The 27,216-nt window shown below is 42.4% G+C and overlaps 1 protein-coding gene across 1 annotated transcript in view; it reads left to right on the top strand.

Annotated features, from left to right (window-relative positions):
• Positions 1–27,216, top strand: part of LOC149241784 (hyperosmolality-gated Ca2+ permeable channel 2.3-like) — a 387,638-nt gene that overhangs the window by 280,761 nt on the left and 79,661 nt on the right. The window contains 3 exon segments of the mRNA XM_089374051.1: positions 15,759–16,038; positions 16,727–16,834; positions 16,836–17,009. Coding sequence (XP_089230177.1) covers positions 15,759–16,038; positions 16,727–16,834; positions 16,836–17,009 — 562 coding nt within the window.

The raw sequence follows: 27,216 nt of genomic DNA, 5'->3' as shown, positions 1-27,216 counted from the left end.
AAAAGTCCTACCATATGCAAAATTGGACATGGCACATCCGACAAGCAGCCGACAGATTTGCCTGAAAGCAGGCAAATGCTCAGTATGCACTTTATTGAACACATCTGATGCCATGGGGCATCTTTTGTATCGTATTTCTAACCCTACTCCTTGTTTTTCCACATTTTCATTTTTGCTTTAGATAGTTAATAAATGAAGAGCTTTTTTCTTTCCTGTGCTTAATGTACATGCTGATTTTTGGATGGACGCTACTTATTTTTGTGTTGTATGGATGCAGATTCTGGATTCTCACATTCCTGCAAGCAGCAAAGTGTCCCCAAGTAGAGCCAGATGTTGACCACTACCGGTCAACTACCCATGCAGTACACCCCCCTTTGCTTGGCAGAAAGGGGCAGCACCTGATCTATGTGTCCGAGCCATCCTGCAGTCATCAGCAGTTTCATCATTTTGATTGTAAACCCAGTCTGCATGTATGAATTGTAAATAATCTTAGCAGACGTGAGTCATGTATGTAATTTGCCTAGGTGGACCTAACTTTCTGATGATAATCTACGTCCCGGAAGTTTTTTCGTCTCACCGGTCCATGGATCGGCAGAGTTTTCCTTCAAACCTGACCCCAAAGCCGGGATGGATTTTGTCATTGGAATTTTAGGAGAATCCTAGTGTGTTGATCTGCTAGATTATAGTTGTGTCGCAGAACTGGGTGATTTGTGAGGGTCTATGTTAAAGGGGTTTTCTCCCTTAAGATGTAAATTGTAAAAGTCATGATGAAATGTGTCTTGAGGGTCGAAAAATATTGTAAATCCCCTCATGAGTCCTAAGTCCTAGGTCCTAGGTGATGTTTCCGAAGGCTTAGTTCGATGATCCATTTTAAAATGAATTAAAAAATAAAAAAAATGAATAAAAATAATAAAATAAATAAAAATTAAAAAAATGAAATAAATAAAAAATAATAAAAAATTAAAAAAATAAAGCAAAAACCCTAACTAATAAAATAATAATATTTTAAGTGAATAAATCGACGGATGAGATCAAGAGATGTCTTGATCCTCATCAACGGTCGAGATCATTTCTACATGGATCACTCGAACTAGCCGTTGGGATCATTTCCTTTAAATAGGGTGCTAGGAGTCATTTCAGATCATTGGATCTGTGAGTCAGATACTGAAGAAGCTCTCTTGTAAATCTGTTTCTGGTTAATAAAAGAAGACTTTGGGGTCCATATCTTGCTGGTGTTACTCTCTTGAAATGCTGTGACACTGTTTAAATTTTCTGCATATGTTATTTTCAGCCATTAATAATAGCTTTTTTGTAGAGTATTGTGAGTACAGGTATCTTGCTCACTTGCTAGGGTTTGGGTGCTGTTAGGGTTTCTAAAGTAATGGCAGGTATCTCCATTACTGTTTGAGATCTAGCAGCATTTTTGCCCTCTTTATTGACGGTTGTTCTGAGCTGTGCAGAAAACATTTTCTGAAGGAATTTTGTGGGCGTTCGGGGAAGTTCTCGGCTGAACTAGCCAACTCCCGCAAGCATTTTTTGCTGAGCCCAGTTGGATTTGATCCTGGGTCTATCATTCGGTTTATTTTTCTAAGTTTGCATGAGAGATTTTCTGAAGTTCTTCACAGTGACGATCTGGAATTTCTGTTCTTTAAAATGTTTTCCGTGCTTACTGCTGAATCTGGCTGTTAAGGGGCCAAATCTGTAAATTTATTAGCTGATCTAGGGTTTCAAATTTCAAAATTTTGCTTATATACAGATTTCAGATTAAGGTTTTGTTTTCTTTTGTTTCCTTGGACAGGGTTTTCCTTCAGGGGTTCACCAAATATAAATTTTGAAGAGCTTCACTGTTTTCTGGGCAGTCGGCTTGCTGCTCATTGGACTGTCGTAAATCTTCTTGCCCATTGCATCAACTGTATGAAAGATTATTCTGAAATCGATTTCAAACCTCTGACAATGCCAGCAACCTGCATGTCAATTCAAATATTTAGGGCTTTCATCGCAGAAATAAGGATTTCTAAAAGCGTGGGCAAGCGGTTTTGCGTGGGCCAGTTGTGGCGTGTGCGGCTAGCGAAGAATCGTCCTCAGCGTGACTGCGTTTTGATATTTGAATCTTCAGATATGTATGAGTCCAGCAAGTAATCATCCCTCGATCACGCTTGGTAAACCATTGATTTATACGCTGTATCATTTCCTTCCTCCGGTGGCCGAGAGATAGCCGTTCTGCGGTTTGCATCTACGTAACAGGAGATCGGTGTGAGAGATCACGACGTTCTACAATCGCTGCCGATTTTCTGTAGGTTATGTAAATAAAATCACACCCAGTGGCTTCAGCATTTATCCACGTCTATACCCACATCAAGCCAGGGAGAATGCGGAGAAAACGCTTCTGCGCCGTCAAAATAACCTGCAAACTCTCACTGAAATCCGCAGGCAAAATCAATTCATGAACAGGTAATCGAATTTGATCCGGAACAGGTAAATCACGCTCAGTTAATGTTTTGAAGGTAAACCAATTTTGCCGTCATCCGCCATCGCCTGCGCTCAAGCGTTTCATTCACGCTTTCGGTCTCTGAGTTTTCAGTTTGCGTAGGGTCATTTTTTATATAGTTTTTACTTGCTAATCGATTTGGTAATAGCGTAGGTAGGTTCTGATTTTAATTTAGTGTAAGGTTTTTTTTTTATTTTAGTTTAAAGTTTCATTTTTAATGTATTTTCGACCCTTTGTTATTTAACGTAGTGTAATTTTGTTTTAGTTCTAACTTTTGTATAGTTACGTATGTTAGATTTTAGTTAGATTTTAATTAGGTGTTAGCGTTAGTTTTATTTGTAGTTAGATTTTAAATTTGATTTTGTTTCATAAAAAAAATATATATATATATATAAAGTTTTTTTATTTAAAAATTTAGGTTTTGTTTTATTTTTTTAGTTTAGTTTTAATATAATTTAGTTTTAAAATAGATTTTATATTTTAAATTTTTTTAGATTTTTTTTTTATTTACATTTTTCAAATATTAAAAAATAAAAAATTGAAAAAAGTTAAAAAAAAAAAAATTTCGTGGAAAATTATTTTTACCAGTCTCAGTGGTTTTCATGTTATATCTTTCATGCTGGGATCTAAATTTTCAAGTCGAGATACGAAATTGATATCTGGTTAATGATTCATGATTCTCGTGGTGGTTTAAGGCTTTCATCTTTTTCAAAATTTTCAGTTGCTGGATATCGTTTTGGTCATTCTAAGAGCATTGTGATTTAGCTGGTGATAGATGATTACTGTTCGTGGTCCATATTTTTTATATCATTCAATAAGTAATCGTTTTAACCACAATCTCTTAAGGCACTGGTCTGTTAAATTAATCAAATCCATCGAGTGCTTTTTATATCGTATCTCGTGTCTCCTGACCAACTGGTCGACAGTTGGTCTCATCATCTCTCAGGGACTACCCCCCTTAGCCGCGGGAGACAGGTTTAAACGGAGGGATCGGGGATCAGAGTGACAGCCCCCGGTCTGAGGGTTGTCGTGTCAATCTGCGCGACAACAAGGCTAAGGCACATGAGTTCTAAAGAACCCAGAAACCATTTGGTAAAATTCCACCTAGATTGTATTTTATTAAAATAATTAATATTTTTAATGGGGTTCCTAAATCTAAACTTAGGAAAATTAAAGTATTAATGGGTATTAATGAAAATATGGGCGAGATTGATTTAGAAAGCGGATCAAGTCAAGTTTTAATATTAGCCATTGATTAGAGACTTAATCTCGGTTGTTGAAGTCTCAACGAGAAAAGTATAAAGAGGAGGCTTGGGGTTCATTTAGAAACACACACGAAGAGAACGAATTGATCTAGAGTTCAAATCATGGGTCTAGGAAGCTAAGAATTTCGAACTAAGTGATGATTCTGCAGTAGAGGGGCAGGGATAGTTCGGGAACACTGGGCTGAGGGGCGGACAACCACTAGTGAAGGCAGTGCAGCACCTAGAAGGACTGACGCTAGGCCAGTCTAGGCCCACACAGTCTTGATGCAGAGCTAGAAGGGCTAATGCAAAAGTGAGGCTTCCCTCACGCAGAAATCCGAAACTGTTGGGGAGCTACTGGAACAGCCGGGAGAGGTTGACGCAGAAGCTCCAGGGGGCAGAAGAGACTGCACAGGGTTGACGCAGAACTTGTAAGGCTGACGCAAGGCCAACACAAAGATAGCTGGGGTTAGCAAGTTCTACTGTCGGAATATGCTGGGTGAAGTGAGGTAATCTCACTCAGTTTTCCGCCATTATATCTTTTCTCTGTCATTGGATTGTCGGGAGTGAAACCAACATTGCATTTAGAACTACTGCTTAATAATATAAAACCCTCAAAGTTGCTACACCGGGTTTCCCACATTGGGCTTTTCCGGGGACTATTTTGTCCCAAAATAACTGTGTCCTATGTATCTTGTTCTTTGCTCAGTTTCTTGTTTCATGTAATCAAATTAAATTGGTGTAGGCTGCAGAAGTAGTTTACTTCGGTGGTATTCAGAAAATAACTTGATAATGTATATCAAAATCAAGTAGGTGAAGTAAATTCTTTTTTGCTACAGTAGTGGTTCCTTGAGGATAGGAATTTTCACATGGTATCAAAGCATTGATTTTGAAATAGGAAGAGCAGATCCAACACTGAGCAGAGATGCCAATAGCTGCATTTGGCAGCAATTCGAATCCTCTTGAAGGGATTGCATAGTCCTTGTCAGGAAGCAGAGATTCCGAGGAAATCTCTCTCTAAGAGAGTCGACAGAGGTACAATTTCTGGTTTGTGAGCTTGTAGAGGTAGAGGGAGTGACGCAGAGCCTCAGCGCAATGCTTGAAGGGCGCAGTTTCTACCGGGGCAGAAATTCGTCGAAAAAGAGCGAAGACACATAGAAGGGGAATTTTCTCCTTAGAGGACTTTTCTCGCCAAAAGTTCGAATTTTTCACTTGTCAGGCAATGGACCAATGTTGAGCAATGACTAGAGGAATCAATTCGACAGTTTGGGTGAGATGGCATCACATGGGCTCAGAGATCTTGACATCTTGGAAGGAGCTTCCAACTGTCATATGGAAGACTAGAATCTTAGCTGTTTTGGAGTACGATCTCAAAGCTTACGTCAAGAGTGTTGTGGTTGTTCTTGCGGACAATGATAAAAAAAAGAAGTACAAGGCCGAGTAGGGAAAGGCGAAGAGGTTCATAGTCGATGGAGTTTGAGATCATGTGGTCTCACATTTGTAGGGCAAAGATACAACCCGAGAAATGTGGGAAGCTTTGTCTTCATTGTATGAAGGTTCTTTTGAACAACGAAAGATGTACTTAGAACAAAAGTTGCAGCGGACATTGATGCAGAAGGGAGAAGGGGTTAACTCCTATCTTCAACATCTTCAAGACACCAAAGACCAGCTTGCTGCAGTGGGGTCTACTCAATCTACTACGATGGTAAGGACGACCCTGAATGGAGTCTCAGATGAATGGCAAGTCTTCGCCCAAAGTATATTGGGCAGGGAAAGACTACCTTCATGGGAGGAGATGTGGGCAACCCTTCAACAGGGAGAATTAAGGAGGGATTTAGTTAAGGTCAACCTCAATGGTAGCAGTGGAAGTGGCACGAAGACCAAGGAGGAGGAGGAGAACGTAGCTCTAGCATCAAATGGACAACAGAAGCAGAAGTAGAAGAAGGACATTTCGAAGGTGAAATGTTTCAGATGTGGCGAGATGAGCCACTTTGCATCCCAGTATCCTTTGAAGCAAAAGGATAAGGATGAGAAACATGATCTTAAGGCTGCTCCAGCAAAAATTGACGGAGATGAGTTTTCTATGAGTGCCCACGTATCTCCAGGAGGGAAATAGGGCGATATTGAACTGTAGTCAGGAGAACTACATGTGGGTAGCATCATTGAGGAGTCCACCTCTTGGATCAATTCCTCGCTACAGGAGCTCAAGATTCAGTAGTAGCGAGATGGATTTGGTGTCAGATGATGCAGTGGGATGTTTAGAGAGACGGATGCAGTAGCCTGAGACCAGAGATTGATTAACGCAGAGCAAGGTTGGAAACAGTATAGAAGTCAGCAGTAGCGCAGGAGATTCAGAGGGTCAGATTCCAACATTCACATGGCATTACGCTGAACATAGTTAGTTCAAAAATTTTGGATGCTTTTCCGTTGCAGAGCACCAGCAATTGGAAAATGACGCAGTGCAGAGCTAGCACTGGCAGTGTTAGCAGCAGATGTAGAGGGAGCTGTAGTACATATGCAGCGGTGGTAGTGGCAGTGTCATGGGCAATAGTACAATAGCAGCAGCAACACAGTGTTGGTGGCAGCAACAGTGTGAAAAGGAGATGCTTCAGAGACAGAGCAACATGTAGTTGGACATTGTTGCTAGAGCACATTCCTCGCTAAGAGGGAGTGTTAGTTTTTGGTAGCATCGGATGTGCTCTAGCCATGAAAATTGGTGGAGAGGCTAAGGCACATGAGTTCTAAAGAACCCAGAAACCGTTTGGTGAAATTCCACCTGGATTGTATTTTATTAAAATAATTAATATTTTTAATGGGGTTTTAAAGTTTGGGTCCACGCAATCTTGACACAGAACCAGAAGGGCTAGCGCAGAAGTGAGGCTGCCCTCCCGCAAAAATTTGAAACTGTCGGGGAGCTGCCAGAACAACTGGGAGAGGTTGATGCAGAAGCTCCAAGAGGTAGAAGAGACAGTGTAGGGATGACGCAAAACCTGTAAGGCTGATGTAGGGCCTATGTAGGGCCAAGTAGAGATAGCCGGGGTTAGCCAGTTTTGTTGCCGGATCAGCCTGAATCTATCGTGTGAAGTGAGGTAATCTAACTCAGTTTTCCGCCATTATATTTTTTCTGTTACTGGATTGTTGGGAGGGCAACCATCATTGTATTCAGAACTACTGCTAAATAATATAAAACCCTTAGAACTGTTGCGCTGGTTTTCCCACTATAATATCCCTAACCCGGAATATTCCTCAAACCCCAGCAAAACTCCAACCAAATACGTGCAAATTATATAATAACCCAAAAATGACAAAATAATAGTGGTACAACATATAGTAATGTAAACAGGAAATATAAGCAGATACTCAAGAAATGCAGCGTGAAATGCTAAGCCATTTTATTATACTAAGCGATAAAATGAGTACAGGAGGTGATAAAAAATATGGCACCTCGACTCGCACAAGGCAAGTGAAGAAATACTCTAAGAATAACAAAGAATGGCCTCTTTGCGTGGATGCTACTGGAGAACTGCCGTGCTGCTATTGCTAGAAAACAAATGATGATTTGGGGCTGCTCCCCTCCTCGGAAAATGCTGAAACTCTGGAATTGGGCTCTACTCAAGAAACCCAGAAAAACCCAGAAAGCTTTCCTGGAATAGCCGACCCCCGAAAATCACCCCCTTGGGGATCTGCGTAGTTCCTCAATGCTCTGCATTGCCACTGAAGAAATCCCTCCAGAACTTTGCTTGAAACTCTGCCAAAAATCCTCCAATATGCAAGGGCTGGTCCCTTGCTCAATTACCCAGCATAAATTCTCCTGCAAAAACCCCAATCCAACACTACTACTAGAAAGAGTTGCGTCCCTCTCTCAGTGCTGCGCAGTCCTCCAAAATGCTGATGAAATTGCTGCTGAAATGCTGATAAAACTACTGTTGAAATGCCAATGGAAATACCTTGCCCGAGCAGGCACTCGAAGTTCCCCGGGGCTAAGGGTGAGATCTCCGAGTGGAGACACTTAATGCTCTGAACAGTGCTGCGGACTAGCTAAACAGCTAGCGTGCTTAGAAGTCGAAACGACTAGCTCAAAATGCACAGAACTGAATGATCAAAATGAGGGGGCTACTCTCTCTTTTATAGCCTTTGCCTCTCTCAATCCCAAGGCTCACCTCCTCCTGCGTGATTCCCCTCTTGCCACATGTTTCTTCCCTCCTGCGCAGTTCCTCCATGTGTCTGCGTGGGCTCCATTTCTGTGTCCCCCTTTGGCCCCCTTGGCTCCCCTTTAAGTCACAACATTGTGCTACTAGGAAGTGACTTTTTTTATTCTAAAATTGAGTTATTTCCCCCTTCCTCGCTTTTTATTTACAAATAACTATAGAAGGAAAAAATCGAACAAAATCGAATATTCCAATTAGCCATGGCTAATTAGGAATATTACAGTCTCCCCCTACAAAATGTTGCTTGTCCTCAAGCAACTGAAGTGATGGATGCTGTAAGATCTTCTCACTCTCCCAAGTGGCATCCTCATCCAGCAAATCCTTCCACCTCACCAAGAATTCCCGGACCATTCTGCTCCACAGCTGCCTCTCCCTGGTATCAATGATAGCCTCCAGCTGCAATACCAAATTCCCCTCATCATCCATGGGTGGTAGCTCATCTGTCGCTATCACCTGCTGCCCCAATGCCTTCTTCAGGCATGATACATGAAAAATGTTATGAATCTTGCTGCCTTGGGGCAGCTCCAACTCATATGCAACCTGTCCAATCCTGCGTATCACCCTGTATGGCCCATAAAAGCGGGGCTTGAGTTTTTCAGCCCCCTTTTGCTTCAGTGACGACTGTCGGTATCATTGTAATCGTAGGTAGACCATGTCCCCTACCTCGAATTGCCTCTCCACCCGACCCCTGTCGGCATACAGCTTCTGCTGGTTCTACGTTGTAGCCATGTTATCCTTGAGAGCTCGGAGGATATCCTGACTCTCTTGGATCCAAATCTTGGCTCGAGGAGCCTTGCTATCACCAAACATCACGTCAACAAAAGATAAAGGATGATACCCATATAAGGCATAGAATGGTGACATACCAATGGACATGTGATGTGAAGTATTGTAGAGTACTCCCCTAGATGTAGCCACTTTAGCCATGCTCGCTGCTGCCCACTGACATAGTTACACAAGTAGCCCTCCAGCCACTTGTTAACTATCTCTGTTTGCCCATCCGTCTGTGGGTGATAATTGGTACAAGGTGTCAACTCCGTCCCCACCAACCGAAAAAGCTCCTGCCAAAACCCGCCCATGAAACGACTGTCCCTATCACTAACGATGGTCTTAGGAAGACCATGTAGCCTGAAGATCTCCCTGAAGAACAACTCGGCCAACTGTGCTGCTGTATAGTGTGCGGATATGGCAAAAAAATGTGCATACTTCGTCAGTCGATCAACGACGACAAAGATACAATCCTGGCCCTGTACCATGGGAAACCCTATGATGAAGTCCATCAAATACTCTCCCATTTCCCCTCCAGAATGGGAAGAGGCTGCAATAAACCCGCGGGATGGCTCATCTCTCCCTTGTTCCTCTGACAAACATCGCACTCCCGGATGTGCTAGAGTACGTCCTCCTTGAGGCGCTTCGATGAGAACCTCTCTCTAATGGCCCTGTAGGTTTTGGTAAACCCTTGATGTCCTGCCAAAGGTGAATCATGCGATGCCTGGAGTATCTTCTTCTTGAGCTGAGACCTCTCAGTCAAGAAGATCTGGTCCCTGTAATAGATGATCTCATCGACCACCCTGTACCTGTCATCTGCCACCTGCCCATCCAGAACCTCACGTGAAAACCTGTCCTTGGAGTACTCTATTAAGAGTCGAGCCCTCCAATCTGTATCCAAGCTCATAAGAGACAACGTGGTTGGTCTACGTGAAAGGGCATCTGCTACGACGTTGTTCTTACCCTTGACATACTCAATGTCAAAGTCATATGCTTGGATCTTACTGATCCACTTCTGCTGCCTCTCCTGTAGCTGCTTCTGCTCCAAAAAGAACTTGAGGTTGTTGTGATCAGTCCTCACCCTGAACTTGTTACCCACCAAATACTGTCGGTACTTAGCCAATGCATCCATGATGGCCAGCATCTCCTTGTTGTATATGGAATACAACCTCTCGTGCAGAAGGAGCTTCCGGCTCTCAAAGGCTATAGGGTGACCTCCCTGCATCAATACTGCGTCGATCCCCTCTCCCGACGCATCACACTCCAAAACAAATGGCTGCGTGAAATCTAGCAATGCAAGCACTAGGCAGCTGATCCGACCAACTGAAAGCCCCCTTCCTCGTCAAATCTGTGAGGGTTGCAGCAAGCTGTGAGAAACTCTTGACGAACTTCCAATAGTAAGTACAAATGCCAATGAATCCTCGAAGTTCCGTCACGTTTCTCGGCGCCGACCATTCTCTGATGGCCCTGATCTTCTCCTCGTGGACCTTCACTCCATCCACCCCTATGATGTGTCCCAGATACAACATTCCCGTCAACCCAAACTCACACTTGGAGAGTTTGGCATAGAACTGCTGCTCCTGTAAGATACACAATACTGTCTCAATGTGTTGGAGATGCTCCTCCCAAGTCTTGCTGTAAATGAGAATATCATCGAAGAATACCAACACAAACTTCCTCAAGTGACTACGGAAGATGTGATTCATGCAGGACTGAAATGTAGCTGGGGTGTTGGTTAGCCCAAAAGGCATCACCAAGAACTCAAAGTGCCCATAGTGACACTTGAAGGCGGTCTTGGGAATGTCCTGCTCCCTCACGCGAATCTAATGGTACCCAGATCTCAAATCAATCTTTGAGAAGAAACGTGCCCCTCTCAACTCGTCCATTAACTCATCGATCCTGGGTATGGGGTACCTGTTCTTCATGGTTTTCTTGTTCAGGGCCCTGTAGTCAATGCACATCCTCAATGTACCATCCTTCTTCTTCACCAACACCACAGAAGAAGCAAAAGGACTCGTGCTTGGTCGGATATGCCCAAGAGGTAGCAACTCCTAGATAGCCCGCTCAATCTCATCTTGATAGGCCTTGGGGTGCCTGTAGGGGGTGGTGGTCACTGCCTGTATGCCCTGCTCAAGCTCGATGGTGTGCTCAAACCCCCGATCCGGTGGCTGTCCTAGTGGAATCTCCCCAAACACTATGGCATACTGATCAAGGATGGACTGTATCTCTGGATGTACCGTCTGCCTGGTAGTCCGTGCCTCTGATGCATGCAGCTCCACTGCTCACTCTATGTCTCCCTTCCGGAAGACTACCTCCATCCGATGAGCCGAAACAGTCTGAGGAAGATATGTGTGCTGTCCCCGTATCTTCTCATGCCTCCCTGTCTTCTCATCATCCCACTCCATCTCTAGGGCCTTCCAATCTGTAGTGACCTTCCCTAGAGTGATAAGCCACTGAACACCCAGTACTACGTTGGTGTCCGGAATGTTGACCACGAAAAAGTGGTCAGTCAGTGTGTAAGTGCCCATCGTCACTGATAACTCTGGGACATAACGAGCACACACCATGGTCTGATCTCCTGGGACCAAAACTGAAAATCCATCGAAACTCTCTGTCGGTATACCTCTCCGCTCAACCATCTGAGGATTGATGAAGTTGTGGGTTGCCCCACTGTCAACCAAGACTGATATTCGCTGGCCACGTACTGTCCCCCTTACGCGCAGCGTCAAATACTTGGGAACTCCTCGTAATGCTGCAAGGGCCCCTTCGGTGGGTGCAAAAGATGCACCACCTGCTGCTGGCGGTGGAGGTGGCAAAGGCCCCTGTATGGCATGGCTATCTCCTGTCTCCACATCATTGTCGTTATCCTCTTCTCCACTGCTCTTGGAGAAGACTTCAATAAAATGTGCTTTGCCAGCAGCACATCTATGTCCGAGTGCCCATGGCTCCTGACATGTGAAGCACAACCGCTTCTTCTTAAGCTCCCTCCTGACATTGTCCTCAATTTGTACTCGTCCTGGATTCCCCTTTGGAGGTGGAATCCTCACATCCTTCCCCTTAGACTGAAAACGTTGTCTTTGGGGGTAAGGTGTTCGGGTCCTGGGTAAGACATCCTGTAAGTCCCGGGTCCTACGGATAGCATCTTGGAGTGTGGCTAGTCTAGTGGATCGGACTAGACCCCGAAGTGGCTCTGCTAACCCCTCCACATACATATAGACCCTCCGCGCCGTGGATAGGTCTGGCACCATCACGGAGACCCTTAAGAAATCTGCAATGTAGGTCTCTAGGCTCCTTGTCTGTTTGAGCCTCGTCAGCTCAACAAAATGCTGCTCTGGATCCCTTCGATCAAATCACTCCATCAATCTCCTAGTAAACTCCGCGTATGTCGTCACTGTAGAGTGCCCGAGTGTAACCATCCCATGAAACCACCAATCCTGGGCCTCACCATCCAAATGCAATGTTGCCATCTTCATGGCCTCTACTTCCAACATCTGGTTAAGCTGGAAATAAATGTCCAGCTTCTCCACCCAAGACTTCACCGAACTGTTTGATGAACCATCAAACGTAGGCAAGTGGAATCTACTCGCTGCACGGTGGGTGTCACCATCATGGTAATGCCGATTTCCTTTGTGATGGTCTCAGGGTCTACTATCCTGCTAGAGCTGAACAAAGTCTCTGAATGAAAGAGCATCCTTGAACTCTTGCTCGTAGGCTTGGTACTCTGCAAAATAATCGCCCATATGGCTGGGCTCTGCCTCCTGCTGGGCTCCGACCCCCGTGTCTGCTCCTAAGAACGTGGGTATGGTAGAGTGTGTAGGGGCATGCGAGGCCACCTGCTGTGTAGTATCACGCTGCTCTGGCAAATGATGGGATGCACCTGATCCCTCACCAATCTGAAAAACCTGTGGGCTCTCACGTTGTCTAGCCTCTACTGCCGTGAATCTCTGCCTCATCACCTCAATCTGCCTCGACAGATCCTGTACTGATTTGAGGAGCATATCCGCAAATCTCTTTCCATCCTCATCTGCCATCGGATCCCTCTGCTCTGGGTCCACCACATGCTCCTCTTGTTCTGCGTCCACCACCGGAACATAGTCTCCCTCTCTATAGGTGTTCTCCAGCCTATGCTCAATGTCTCTGTATTTCCTACCTCTGTAACAGATGTAGGGTTTCTCCCTCAGTATCATAGACTGCTAGCTCCACACGTTGAGCCAGATCTATGCTCTAATACCAATGTAATATCACTAACTTGGAATATTCCTCAAACCCCAGCAAAACTCCAACCAAATACGTGCAAATTATATAATAACCCAAAAATGACAAAATAACAGTGGTACAACATATAATAATGTAAACAGGAAATATAAGCAGATGCTCAAGAAATGCAGCGTGAAATGCTAAGCCATTTTATTATACTAAGCAATAAAATGAGTACAGGAGGTGATCAGAAAGATGGCACCTCGACTTGCACAAGGCAAGTGAAGAAATACTCTCAGAATAACAAAGAATGGCCTCTCTGTGTGGATGCTGCTGGAGAACTGCTGTGCTGCTGCTGCTGAAAACAAATGATGATTTGGGGCTGCTCCCCTCCTCGGAAAATGTTGAAACTCTGGAATCGGGCTCTACTCAAGAAACCCAGAAAAACCCAGAAAGCTTTCCTGGAATAGCCGACCCCCGAAAATCACCCCCTTGGGGATCTGCGTAGTTCCTCAATGCTCTGCGCTGCCACTGAAGAAACCCCTCCAGAACTCTGCCTGAAACTCTGCCAAAAATCCTCCAATATGCAAGGGCTGGTCCCCTGCTCAATCACCCAGCATAAATCCTCCTGCAAAAACCCCAATCCAACACTACTGCCAGAAAGAACTGCGTCCCTCTCTCAGTGTTGCGCAGTCCTCCAAAATGCTGATGAAACTGCTGCTGAAATGCTGATAAAACTACTGTTGAAATGCCAATGGAAATACCTTGCCCGAGCAGGCACTCGAAGTCCCCCGGGGCTAAGGGTGAGATCTCCGAGTGGAGACACTCAATGCACTAAACAACGCTGCATACCAGCTAAACAGCCAGCGTGCTCAGAAGTCGAAAAGACTAGCTCAAAATGCACATAATTGAATGATCAAAATGAGGGGGCTTCTCTCTCTTTTATAGCCTTTGCCTCTCTCAATCCCAAGGCTCACCTCCTCTTGCGTGATTCCCCTCTTGCCATGTGTTTCTTCCCTCTTGCGCAGTTCCTCCATGTGTCTGCGTGGGCTCCATTTCTGCGTCCCCCTTTGGCTCCCTTGGCTCCCCTTTAAGTCACAACGTTGTGCTACTAGGAAGTGACTTTTTTAATTCTAAAAGTGAGTTATGTCCCCCTTCCTCGCTTTTTATTTACAAATAACTATAGAAGGCAAAAAACGAACAAAATTGAATATTCCAATTAGCCATGGCTAATTAGGAATATTACACCTGCATTGGGTTTTTCCGGCGACTATTTTGTCCAAAAACAACGGTGTCCTATGTATCTTGTTCTTTGCTCAGTTTCTTGTTTCATGGAATCAAATTAAATTGGTGTAGGCTGCATTAGTAATTTACTTAAATACTATTCAGAAAATAACTTGATAATGTATATTAAAATCAAGTAGGTGAAGTAAATTCAGTTTTGCTGTAGTAGGGGTTCCTTGAGGATAGGAATTTTCACACCATCTCCACCATCAACCCTTGAATAATAAAAACATGTGATGTGCCATGTCTGAAAGGCACTCCATGAACTGTCGATCACAAATGATGGATTGGCCAACTGGTCCATCCTATATTGTATCCATGAATCAACTCTAGTAAGCACTCTAGTTGGTTTCTGGAGAATTCCAATCTAGGTGCTAACATGATGGATCGTGGCTACGTAGGAAAGAGTTAAAACTTCCATTCAATTTGACATTTGGATTGATCTAGTGTATTGTTTCAATAGAGGTAACTCAAACCCTAGATGGTGTATCAATATTTTTTGTTATCTGACCATCTTAGCTCCGTCTTAACCTCGGATCGATCAAGCGCTGAGAGGGATCAAATTTGTTGAGGTGCAAACCTTTTTGAGGGTGTCAAAGACCGGAGGTTTGCACCTTGAAGGATTTGATCTCTTTCCATATTTGATATATCTAGGTTTAAGATTGATCTAAGCTATTTTATAAATGCTTTAAAATTTTAACTTGACTTATGTTTTTATTATTATTTTATTATTTGGTGACTCATGTTACACATCAACATCGGCTGGAGAATATGCCTCTTTTTGCAACTATCCCTGACCTTGTTTGTAATGAAATCCTAAATGCCAGCCACATGTAATTTGTCCCCATCCTGACTGAGTTGGATTTTTCTCATTATTTGCAATTTGTAGGCATCATAATTAGTTGTTGCATTTTACCATGTCGAGGTATTTATAAGCAGGTAAAGAAGTAGATTAATCCTTTATTGCGATTGCATGACAATGAAATCTATTTCCACCAGTCTTATTTTTCTCATTATTTGCAATTTGTAGGCATCATAATTAGTCCTTGCATTTTACCATGTCGAGGTATTTATAAGCAGGTAAAGAAGTAGATTAATCCTTTATTACGATTGCATGACAATGAAATCTATTTCCACCAGTCTTTTGATCATGCATCTACTCGTTGGTGTTTGTGATGGAGATAATCCAAAAGTTGGCCATGTTATGTAAATATTATTAAGCTTGAAACTTCTAATTTGTGTTTGTAAGTTATCAGGTGGTGAAATTTTGCAATAGACTTGAACATTTGAATTTGATCCTGGTTAATTTCTCCTAAATTTTGGATAATGCAGCATGTGTTGAAAATGTTCCAAAAATTAGCAAGTTTTTAAATGCTTACACGGCAAATTGTCTCGTTGTTTTTAAGAATTAGATGAAAGCTTGCAATTTGCTGTATAATTTATGTATCTTTGGAAATATGGAAACAAGGGGTTGGGGGGTTGCGGGGGCAGTGGAGGGGGTTTTCCTTTTTCTTTTCTCTTTATTTTTTCTGACATGCTACACATCTTGTCTTCTTTTTTCAAATGCAGGACATTTGCAAGTCAAATCATCACTGGCTACCTTCCTAGTGTTATTCTCCAGTTATTTCTTTATGTTGTTCCACCCATAATGATGCTGTTTTCAGCCATCCAAGGTTCAGTGTCATATGGTGGAAAGCAAAAGAGTGCATGTGCCAAAATGCTCTACTTCACAGTTTGGAATGTGTTTTTTGTGAATGTTTTATCTGGAACGGTCATCAACCAACTCAATAACATCATTTCGAGCCCAAAAGACTTACCCAGGCAGCTTGCAAAAGCAGTTCCTAGACAGGTAATGAATGCTAATAGCTTTAGTAACTTTTTAGCATTTAGCCATAGATATTGTTGTAAATTGGTTGAATGGAGGTTACAAATAGCTGTTTCGCTTCAGTACAAAGAGGTGAATTGATGTGAAGATTTCTTGGTGTTTGAAATGCTTTCTACAAACTTGTTAAACATCTTGTTGTGCCTGTTTATATCCATTTTCCATGTCCAACATGCCTGCCAATGCTTGATTTGTTTTCGTTACCTTTAGAGATATTAGAAGCCAAAAAGGATAGGAAGGCACATATAAAAGTATCAAATGAAAAAACTAAAGAAGGTATATTAACAAAATACATCCAAACCTTTCTGAATATAAGCAAGTGTGAGATGATAAACAAGGCGCCATAAGTGCATGAGATGATAAACAAAGGCACATTTTTTTTGACCCAAGAATGTGGACCACTGGAGGAACACATTTCCTATTAATCACCCTAGCTTTTCTTGTTCAGTGGATACCTTTGCAGTGCCGTATTGTTCTAAAGTTGCTTCTGGTGGACTGGCCTTTCTTGCTCATGAGTGTTGATATTAACTATACGGTTTATGTCCAGAAACTTCATGCATCATTATGACTAACTGTGAAAACCTACACACCCAGGATGAAACAGAATTGATGACACAGAAGTTAATCACTGATTTTCTCGATTTTTTTGATGCAGGCAACTTTCTTCGTCACTTATATTTTGACATCAGGATGGGCAAGTGTATCATCAGAACTTATACAAATATTCTCTCTGATTTGGAATGTCTATAAACGTTGTTTGAAAGAGTGACAAGAGTGGCAATTGTGCAAACCCTGTGCCATCATTTCCTTACCATCAAAAAATGCCTAGAGTGCTCCTTTTTGGGTTTCTCGGTTTCACTTGCTCTGTGGTAGCACCTTTAATTCTACCATTTCTTCTTGTGTACTATTCACTTGGGTACATCATCTATCGTAATCAGGTAAATTCTGAAAATTTATTTTTGCCTTAGTGAGAATTGTAATTTTATTGAATTTTTTTATCAAGAGTATTCCATGCAACCATTCTAGATAGCAAATGAATGACAATTTTTATGGGAAAACTCTTAAGCAATTTTGCTGCTGGTTGCTAGAGAGATGTATTCCCCACACTTTTCTTAGTGTATATATTTTTGCTGCATATTTGATGTGCGGCAAAAGCCAGGACACTCCTCTTAGTGTTGCGACCATGTTGGTTTAAACCAATCATTTAAATGCATTAACTCTTTCTATGATGTTGTGCTTCCCCCATGCTCTTTCGGTTTGGTTGGAGAAATATTGAAGTCTTTGTTAAGTTTAATCAGCTTTATACAGTCCCAGATCATGGGACTGTTCTTTTGTTGCGATGGTTGTACATGGAAACTTATGTTAGATTTTAGTAATAATGTGGATAATTTGTTGTGCAAGGATCATTGTATACTGTACCTATTGCCTCAAAATCTAGCCAGTCTTATGTGGGGAACTCACAAGCCAAGCAATAGACCAAGGGACAACAATATAAGGTGTGGCCCGCTCAATGTTGCATGAAGCAGGGACGAAGCGAGGACATTTTTTGGAAGCGGATACATGGAAGCGTCATTTCCCAAAAATCTAGGAAGTGAAGTGTCTACTTTATATATATATTTTGCATTTATGCTAAAAAAAACATCCAAAATACCAAATTAGTTGTAGAAGATATGAAAACATGCATATTTGTACATAAATCAAGATAGATATAGCATCCGTTGTATATCAATGATTAATTTTTCGAGCATCAACCATCTAGATGCATCAACCATCTAGAATCTAGATTCTTGTCCTCTTGTCTTGCCTTTGCCTCTACCTCGATTGTCTAGGGATAGCAGTCAACATTGCCCAATTTTGATCAAACTATCTGATCCAAGCCTTAAAATATGGTGGAAAAAGCTTAACATGCTTGATCAATGATTTTGACTTAATTGAAAAGTAGTTTTTTCCTAAGGCCATGACAAACGAGTTCAACAATTAACACCACCAACACTAGGGTACATGATCACATATAGGGCTTGGTGCTCTTGATTAAATGCCAATCAGATACCCTCATACATGATATAATCTAATGAAATGACACAATCTCATTGATCCTAAATTCCTGAAAACTGTTAAGTTTGCTGAATTTTGAAGAGGATATGAAATTCTATTTTCTCCATATGAAGTTCGATGAGGCTGGAACCACTCTCAAACATCCTAAGTCATTTCATGGCAATGCTAAAAATTTAAGTAAAAGGATGAAAATGAAAGATAACATTACCATGAGGGAGCACCTAGGAAGCATTTGAGCATCAAGGGAGCACCTTGGGAGTGTCTGGGAAGCCCCAATCCAACTTAAGTCAAAGAAAAAATTACAAAAAAAATTTAGAACCCCGCCGAATCGCCCATCTCCCTTTGGATCCTTGCAGATCCATGCTCGATGGATCTGCGGATCAGGCTTGCATGGTTTTGGATTTCCAGGAATCGCCTCAAAATGGGACGTGGTTTCGACCTTGGATCCTTGGGGGGGAGGTGTAGGGGGAAGGATAGTGAAACATTGGGGGGCCCACTGTCACCACAATCAATACTTCCTGATCTTTTGTGGACTTTCACCACTAGGGAGGCTTCTTTTTAGAAGGTCACCTAAAGGATCTATCAAGTACAAGGGATAAGGTGACAAAAGAGGCGCAGGGAGGACAAATCTACCTATGAACAAGGCTTAGCTAGCACAATAGGGCAATTTTCATCCTCCAATCTGCCTTATTAGGTCACCACATGACCTAAGGTTTGAGATTTAACAAGGAAAAAGGATCAACCTAGGGTCATAAGGCCAAGAAAAGGCTTCCAATCAATGTATACCTTCAATTTATGGAACAAGATGTCTTTAGTAAGCCCCAAGTTGAAGCCTAGGGCAAACTAGTGCTTTTCTAGGGCAAAATCTACTTAGGGCACAAGACATTGTGAATATTCCTATACTCAAAGGAACCCCTACCGCAAAAAATCTGAATCTACTTCACCTACTTGATTTTTAAATTACATTCATCAAGTTATTCCTCTGAATACTAAAGCAAATTACTTTTGCAACCTACACTAATTAAATATTTGATCTCATGAAACAGAAAATAGAGCAAAGAACAAGGTACATAGGAGACACTTATTTTTGGACACAATAGTCCCTGGAAAAACCCAATGCGGAAAAACCAGTGCAACAACTCTAAGGGTTTTATTATTATGCAGGAGAAATATCTGAATACAAATCTAGGATGCTCATCTAGCAATCCTTTACAGAGAGAATACTGGCGGAAAATCTGAGTGAGTTTTAACTCACCTCACTCGACAGAATTTTGGCTGATCTGGCAAAAGACTGGCTAACCTCGACTATTTCTGCGTCACCTCCTCTGCCTACTGTGTCAACTTTCCCTGTTGTTCCGGCAGTTCCAGCTTCTGCCCTCTGCATCAGCGTTCCCAACTATTCCAGCAGTTCTTGACAGTTTCGGCAGTTCCTGGCAGAATTCTGGCTAATCCGGCACAAGACTGGCTAACCCCGATTATTTTTGTGTCACCTCTTCTGCCTTTGCGTCAGCTTTCCCTGTTGTTTCAGCAGTTCCTAGTAGTTGCGGCTTCTGCCCCCTGCTTCAGCTTTCCCGGCTGTTCTTGGAGTTCCCGGTTGTTCGTGACAGTTCTGGCTTCTACCCTCTGTGTCAGCATTCCCAACAGTTTCGGCTTCTGCGCTCTGCGTCAACTTTCTTGGTTGTTCTGGCAGTTCTGACTGTTCTGGCAGTTCTAGCTGTTCCTAGCAGTTCTGGCTTCTGCATGACAGACAACTTTTCTACTCTACTGGCTCTCTCTGCCTCTCTGTCTGTATTCTACGGAAAGTCCTTCTCCTAGATTCTCATTGCCACTCTGTTGCAAAATGATCACTTAATTCAAAATCCTTAGCAAACCTTTCCCTAGCAATCAAATTCTTGATTAATTCGTTCTCTCTGTGTGTCTTTCCAAATGAACCCCATGCCTCCATTTTATACTTTTCCTATTGAGTCTTCAATGACTGAGATTAAGTCTGTAATCAATGACTAAGATTAAAACATGACTTGATCCGCATTCTAAATTATTCTCACCCATATTTTGATTAATACCCATTAATAGTTTAATTTCCCTAAGTTTAGACCGAGGAACTCCATTAATAATATTAATTATTGTAATAAAATGCAATCCGGGTGGAATTTCATCACTCTGTTTTTGGGTTCTTTAGAACTCATGCGCCTTAGGCTCTCCACTAATTTTCAAGGTTAGAGCACTTCCGATGCTACCAAAAACTAACACTCCCTCTTAGTGAGGAAAGTGCTCTAGCAACAATGTCCACCTGCATGCTGCTCTGTTTCTGAAGCACCTCCTTTCTGCACTGTTGCTGCCACCAACACTGTGCTGTTGCCGCTACTATACGCTACCCATGACACTGACACTGCCACTATTGCATCTGTACTACAACTCCCTCTCAAATTTTGCATCTGCTATGCTGCTAGCACTGCCACTGCTAACACTACATCTGTACTGCAACTTAGTCGCTGAGAGAAGCAACTGAAAACATCCAAAATTCACTGAACTTAATTGTGTTTAGCATAATACAATGAATGTTGGAGTCTGACTGTTGCTGACCCTCTAAATCTTTTGCGCTGTTGCTGACTTTTGCACTGTGCCATTTGCACTGCTGCCAACCTTGCTCTGCGCTGTTCAGTCTTTGGTCCCAAGCCACTGCATTCGTCCTCCAAACACTCCACTACATCATCTGACACTAAGTCCATCTTGCTATTACTGAATCTTGGGCTCTCGTAGCAAGGAATTAATCCAAGAGGTGGAATCCTCAAGGATCTTGTTCATTTGTAGCTCTTTCGAACTACAACTTTAAATCTCCCCACCTCCCTCCTGGAGATGCGACTGCAATCTCTGCCAAATGTCAAATGACCTCCTCTCTCCTCTGCACAACACTAGACCGGCCTACGCACTCCCCACTAGAGCTTGTAGAGCTGCCCCTCTGCTTCTGTTCGACAATGAAGATCTCCTTCGCTGGAAGTCCTCTGAGGAGAAAATTCCCCTTCTATGTATCTTCACTCTTTTCCGACGGATTTCTGCCTTGGCAGAAACAGCGCCCTTCAAGCATTGTGTTGAGGCTTTGCGTCACTCCCTCTGCCTCTACAAACTCACAAATTGGAAATTGTACCTCTCTGTCGTCTCACTCAGAGAGATTTCCTTGGATCTCCTTTCTGACAAGGATTGTGCAGTCCCTTCAAGGGGATTCAAATTTTTGACAAGTGCAACTTTCAACCTCACTGCTCAGCACTTGATCTTCTCTTCTTGTTTCAAAATCAATGTTTTGATACCATGTGAAAATTCCTACACTCGAAGGAACCCCTACTGCAGTAAATCTGAATCTACTTCACCTACTTGATTTTTAAATTACATTCATCAAGTTATTCTTCTGAGTACTGAAGCAAATTACTTCTGCAACCTAGACTAATTAAATATTTGATCTCATGAAATAGAAAACAAATCAAAGAACAAGATACATAGGAGACACTTATTTTCGGACACAATAGTCCCCGGAAAAACCCAATGCGGGAAAATCGATGTTTTATTATTATGCAGGAGAAATATCTGAATACAAATCTAGGATGCTCATCTAGCAATCCTTTACAGAGAAAATACTGGCGGAAAATCTGAGTGAGTTTTACCTCACTTCACCTGGCAGAATTCCGGCATATCCGGCACAAGACTGGCTAACCCCGGTTATTTTTGCGTCACCTCTTCTGCCCTCTGCATCAGCTTTCCCTACTGTTCCAGCAATTCTTGGCAGTTCCGGCTTTTGCCCTCTGCATCAACTTTCCCAGTTGTTCCCGCAGGTCTCGATAGTTCTAACCGTTCCTAGCGGAATTTCGGCTGATCCGACACATGACTGGCTAACCTCGACTATTTTTGTGTCACCTCTTCTGCCCTCTACGTCATCTTTCTTGGCTTTTCCATGCAGTTCTCGGCGATTTCGGCTTCTCTACCCTCTACGTCAGCTTTCCCAGCTGTTCCCGCAATTCTCGACAGTTTCGGCGGTTCTCGGCAGTTTCGACTTCTGTCCTCTGCATCAGCTTTCCCGGCTGTTTTGGCAGTTCCTGTTGTTCCCGATAGTTCCGGCTTTTGCCCTCCGCGTCAACTTTCCTGGCAGTTTTGGCTTCCACGTGATAGGCAACTTTTCTGCTCTGCTGGTTTTCTCGGCCTCTCTGTCTGTATTCTCCGGAAAGTCATCCTCCCAGATTCTTACTACCTCTCTACTGCAGAATGATCACTTAATTCGAAATTCTTAGCAAACCTTGCCCTAGGAATCGAATTCTCGATCAATTCATTCTCTCCGTGTGTCTTTCCAAATGAACCCCAAGCCTCCTTTTTTTACTTTTCCTGTTGAGTCTTCAACAACCGAGATTAAGTCTCTAATCAACGACTAAGATTAAAATGTGACTTGATCCGCCTTCTAGATCATTCTCAGCCATATTTTGATTAATATCCATTAATATTTTAATTTCCCGAAGTTTAGACTTGGGAACTCCATTAAAAATATTAATTATTTTAATAAAATGCAACCTGGGTGGAATTTCACCAAATGGTTTCTGGGTTCTTTAGAACTCATGTGCTTTAACCTTTCTACCAATTTTCAAGGCTAGAGCACTTTCGATGCTACCAAAAACTAACAGACATTAGCCCTAATATGGATGGATTAGCCTCTCAAAGGATTAACCCTAGTCAAGTTTCATGCCCTAGCCCTAGCTATCAACTTATCCTTAAGGGGCCAAATTTAGATTTTAGAGGAGAAGAGATTTTGGTGTAAACCTTATGGATGATTAACAAAGTAACCAAGGCTAGTGCCTTGTGTGAAAATTTGCTGCAATAATTGATTTATTTCTCCTACTTATTTATGACAAGTTATTTACCCATACTTCAATAAATACCAAAATAAATTCAGTTGCAGACTTCACAAACTAGAACTGAAAATTAAACGACAAGAGAAACATCAGCATATGAACAATCACATTGACACACTTGTTTTTGGACAATCGTCCCCGGAAAAACCGAATGTGGGAAACTAGTGTAACAGATTTGAGGATTCTTATTATTGGTAGTAAATATCTAAATACAATCTAGGATGCTCATTAACAATCCTTTATAGAGAAAATACTGGCGGAAAATTTGGGTGTGTTTTACCTCACTTCACCTGGTAGAATTCCAGTTGATCCAACACAAGACTGGCTAAGCCTGGCTATTTCTGCATTGGCTTTGTGTCAGCACTACGTCACCTTCTCTGCCCTTTGCGTCAGCTCTCCCAGCTGTTCCGACAGTTCCCTGCAGTTCCTAGCAGTTTCTCTGTTCCGGCAGTTTTGGATTCTGTGTGACAGGCATCTTTTCTGCTCTGCGCTGGCCCTTCTCGCTCTGCGTCAGGACTGCGTGGGCCCAAACTGGCCCAGCGTCAGCTTTCCCGATTACTGTGTTGCTTCTCTGCAAGCTCTCTTTGCCTCTCTGGTCTGTATTTTTCGGAAAGTCCTTCTCCCAGATTCTCTCTACCCTTCAGCTGCAATATTTCCCCAATCGATTTTCCTCTTGAGAACTTCTCACCTAAGAAAATTAATTTCCTCAATCTCTCTGTGTGTTTCCAAATGAACCCCGAGCCTCCATTTTATACTTTTCCTATTGAGTCTTCAATGGTCGAGATTAAGTCTCTAATCAACGACTAAGATTAAAACATGACTTGATCCTCCTTCTAGATCATTCTCACCCATATTTTGATTAATATCCATCAATATTTTAATTTCCCTTAAGCATTAAAAATATTAATTATTTTTAATAAAATACAATCCGAGTGGAATTTCACCAAACAGTTTCTGGGTTCTTTAGAACTCATGTGCCTTGTTCTCTCCAATTTTCAAGGCTAGAGTACTTTCGATGCTATCAAAAACTAACACTTCCTCTTAGCGAGGAAAGTGCTCTAGCAACAATGTCCACCTTGCTGCTCTATTTTTGAAGCATTTCCTTTCTGCACTGCTGCTGCCACCAACACTGTGCTACTGCTGCCCATGACACTGCCACCGCCGTTGTTGCATCTGTACTATAGTTCCCTCTCCAACCCTGCATCATTCTGTTGAAAGGGATTTTCCAACATACACATTTGTTCCCGAAATTGAACAAACTTAGGCACTTCCTAGAGCCTTGGTGAGTATGTCTGCCACCTGATTTCCTGTGGGAGTGTACTCCAACCGTATCGCTCCACGTTGAACACAGTGTCTGATAAAGTGACACTGAATATTGATGTGTTTGGAGTGATCATGAAATACTGGATTTTCAGAGAGCTTGATACAACTCTTATTATCACGAAGATCCTTGTCACTTCCGTTCTTCTCCTTAATAGATTTACAAGTAGTTTCCTGAGCCATATAGCTTCACATGTTGCTTTACTAGCTGCTATATACTCAGCGTTAGCAGAGCTCAGAGCTACAAACTTCTGCTTCTTACTGCACCAAAAGGTCATCCTAGATCCAATACCGAAGCAATACCAAGTGGTACTTTTCCTGTCTACTGAACTTCCTACCTGAATCCACTCAATTCGATATCGTTGCCCTTGGTGTACCTTAATCCAAAATTTACTGTTCGACGCACATACCTGAGAATGTGCTTTGCTGCTGCCCAGTGCACCCTTTTTGGTTCCACCATGAATTGACTAAGGGTGTTGACATCATAACACAAGTCTGGCCTGGTGTTGACCAAATACACAAGTGACCCAATGAGTTGTCTGTATAAGGTGGGGTCCACTTGTCTCCAAAAGCATCTATTTTCTTCCAAGTGGTAATCATAGGCGTAGCCATAGGTCGACAATCCTGCATTCTGAATCTTTTCAAAATTTCTGATGCATATCTTCCTTGGCCAAGGAAGATCTCACCATCCTGCTGCTAAACTTCCAATCCCAGAAAATAGTGCATTAGCCCCAAATCCTTCATATCAAACTCAGTTTCCAGGTTTTTCTTACAATCCTCTATGAGTCTGGATGATCCTGTCAAAAATAGATCATCCACATACAATACCAGAATCAACGACTTACCTTCTACCAGCAGATAATAAAGATTGGGATCGACATCGCTCTTGATGAATCCCAACTGCTGTGAGTAGCTGTCAATTCGACCATACCAAGCTTTGGGTGCTTGTTTTAGCTCGTACAAGGCTTCTTCAACCTGTACACATGAGTTCTCTTTTCATGTGTTTCGAAACCTTCTGGCTTTTTGATATATACCTCTTCTTCTATCACCCCATTCAAGAACATTGTCTTGACATCCATTTGGTGAATCTCCTATCCCATTTGTGCTGCAAGGAATATAATGGATCTGATAGAGGTATATCGAGCTACTGGGGCAAAGGTTTCCTCATAGTCTATTCCTTCTTTTTGCACATATCCTTTTGCGACAAACCTAGCCTTGTACTTATCTACGCTGCCATTTGCAACATACTTGATCTTGTAGATCCATCTCAAACCTACAACTGATCTGTTCTCTAGTCTTGGTACAATTTCCTAGACATCATTTGTCATGATATAACTGTACTCTTCTACCATGGCATCCACCCATACTTGGTGTTGTACGGCTTCTTGAAAACTAGAGGGTTCTTCGACTTGAGCTACCAATGCTTGGTACTTGTTAGGTTGTCTACACTGCCTTTTCTCGGCTCTAGGAACTCCAACAAATTCCTCTGCGTCCCTTAGAGTTTGTCGTACTTCTCGGCTAGTTCTTCCACTGGTGGTGGGAAGTTCCATCTGTTCCTCCTCCTGTACCTACTATGACACTCCTGGCTCCTCTTCTCTTGAGGAGATGCTAGTACTAGTTACCGTGCTTGAACTAGATGCTTGTCTTCTTGCCAGATCTGATCCCTGTTGCTGGACTAGAGGAGCATCCTCATCCTGTTCTTCAAATGGCATCTCACGAGATTTCCTGAAGGCTCTATCTTCCATGAACTTCGCATCCCGCCTTACTACAATCTTTCTGCTGCTCGGAATGTAGATCCGATACACCTTTGAAGTCTCGTTGTAACCTACTAGATACCCAACTTTGATAGTTTGCTCTAACTTGCTCCGCTTCTCTTCTGGAATATGGCAATAAGCTACACTTCCGAATATCCTGAGGTGACTTACTTCTGGCTTCTTTCCCGTGAAAACTCCCTCTGGTGTCTTCTTTCCTAAAGCCCTATGAGGAGTCCTGTTTTGAATGTGTACAACCGTGCTGCATGCTTCTGCCCAATAAAACTTGGGTAGATTTTGATCGTATAACATCTCCTTTGCTGCTCCAACAATAGTTCCGTTCTTCCTTTCTACAACTCCATTCTGTTCTGGATTATAGGGTGTTGTCCATTCTCTTCAGATCCCTTCTCTTGCATAGAAATCAGTGAAGTTCTTATCCTTGTATTCTCCACCATTGTCTGAGCGCAATAACTTGATCTTCCTTCCTATCAAGTTTTCCACTAGAGCCTTAAACTCTTTAAACTGATCAAAGACCTCATCCTTGGTTTTGAAAAAATAGATCCAAGTTTTCCTGGAATGGTCATCTATGAAGGTAACAAAATACTCAGTGCCATTGATGGTCCTTGTAGACATCGGACCACAAATGTTTGAGTGTATTAACCCCAATACACTCTTAGCTCTATTGTTGCTTTTGGAATATGTTGCTTTGGTGTACTTACCTAGCACACAACCTCTGCATGTATCATCATGCTTGGTAGTAAGCACTGGAACCCCCATAACAGTTTCCTTGAGCATAGTAACGCCCCATGATGTAAGTGTCCCATCCTCCTATCCAACTCATTTAATTCTTTTTCTCCATCGACATTACTTCTTATCAGTGCCATAGGAGACTCGAATTACAACTTGTATAATTTGTTGCTTCGAGTTCCAATCTAGGCCCTCTTTTTCCACCTTAGATGCCTGGCATATACTTTATTACCAATGAAGTATACATCATATCCCTTATCTTGTAATTGAGAGAAAGAAATCAAATTCATTCCCATACCTGGCACAAGCAGTACATTCGTGGCCCGAAGACTATCTCTTGCTGTTGTCTGGAATATAATGGTTCCTTTTCCTACTAGGGTGCA

Source organism: Pinus tabuliformis, chromosome 8 (genome assembly GCF_031772625.1).
Source record: "Pinus tabuliformis cultivar Carrire ecotype Pingquan chromosome 8, CPIR1, whole genome shotgun sequence".
NCBI classification, from domain to species: domain Eukaryota; kingdom Viridiplantae; phylum Streptophyta; class Pinopsida; order Pinales; family Pinaceae; genus Pinus; species Pinus tabuliformis.
This window is presented reverse-complemented; position numbering and strand designations above follow the sequence as displayed.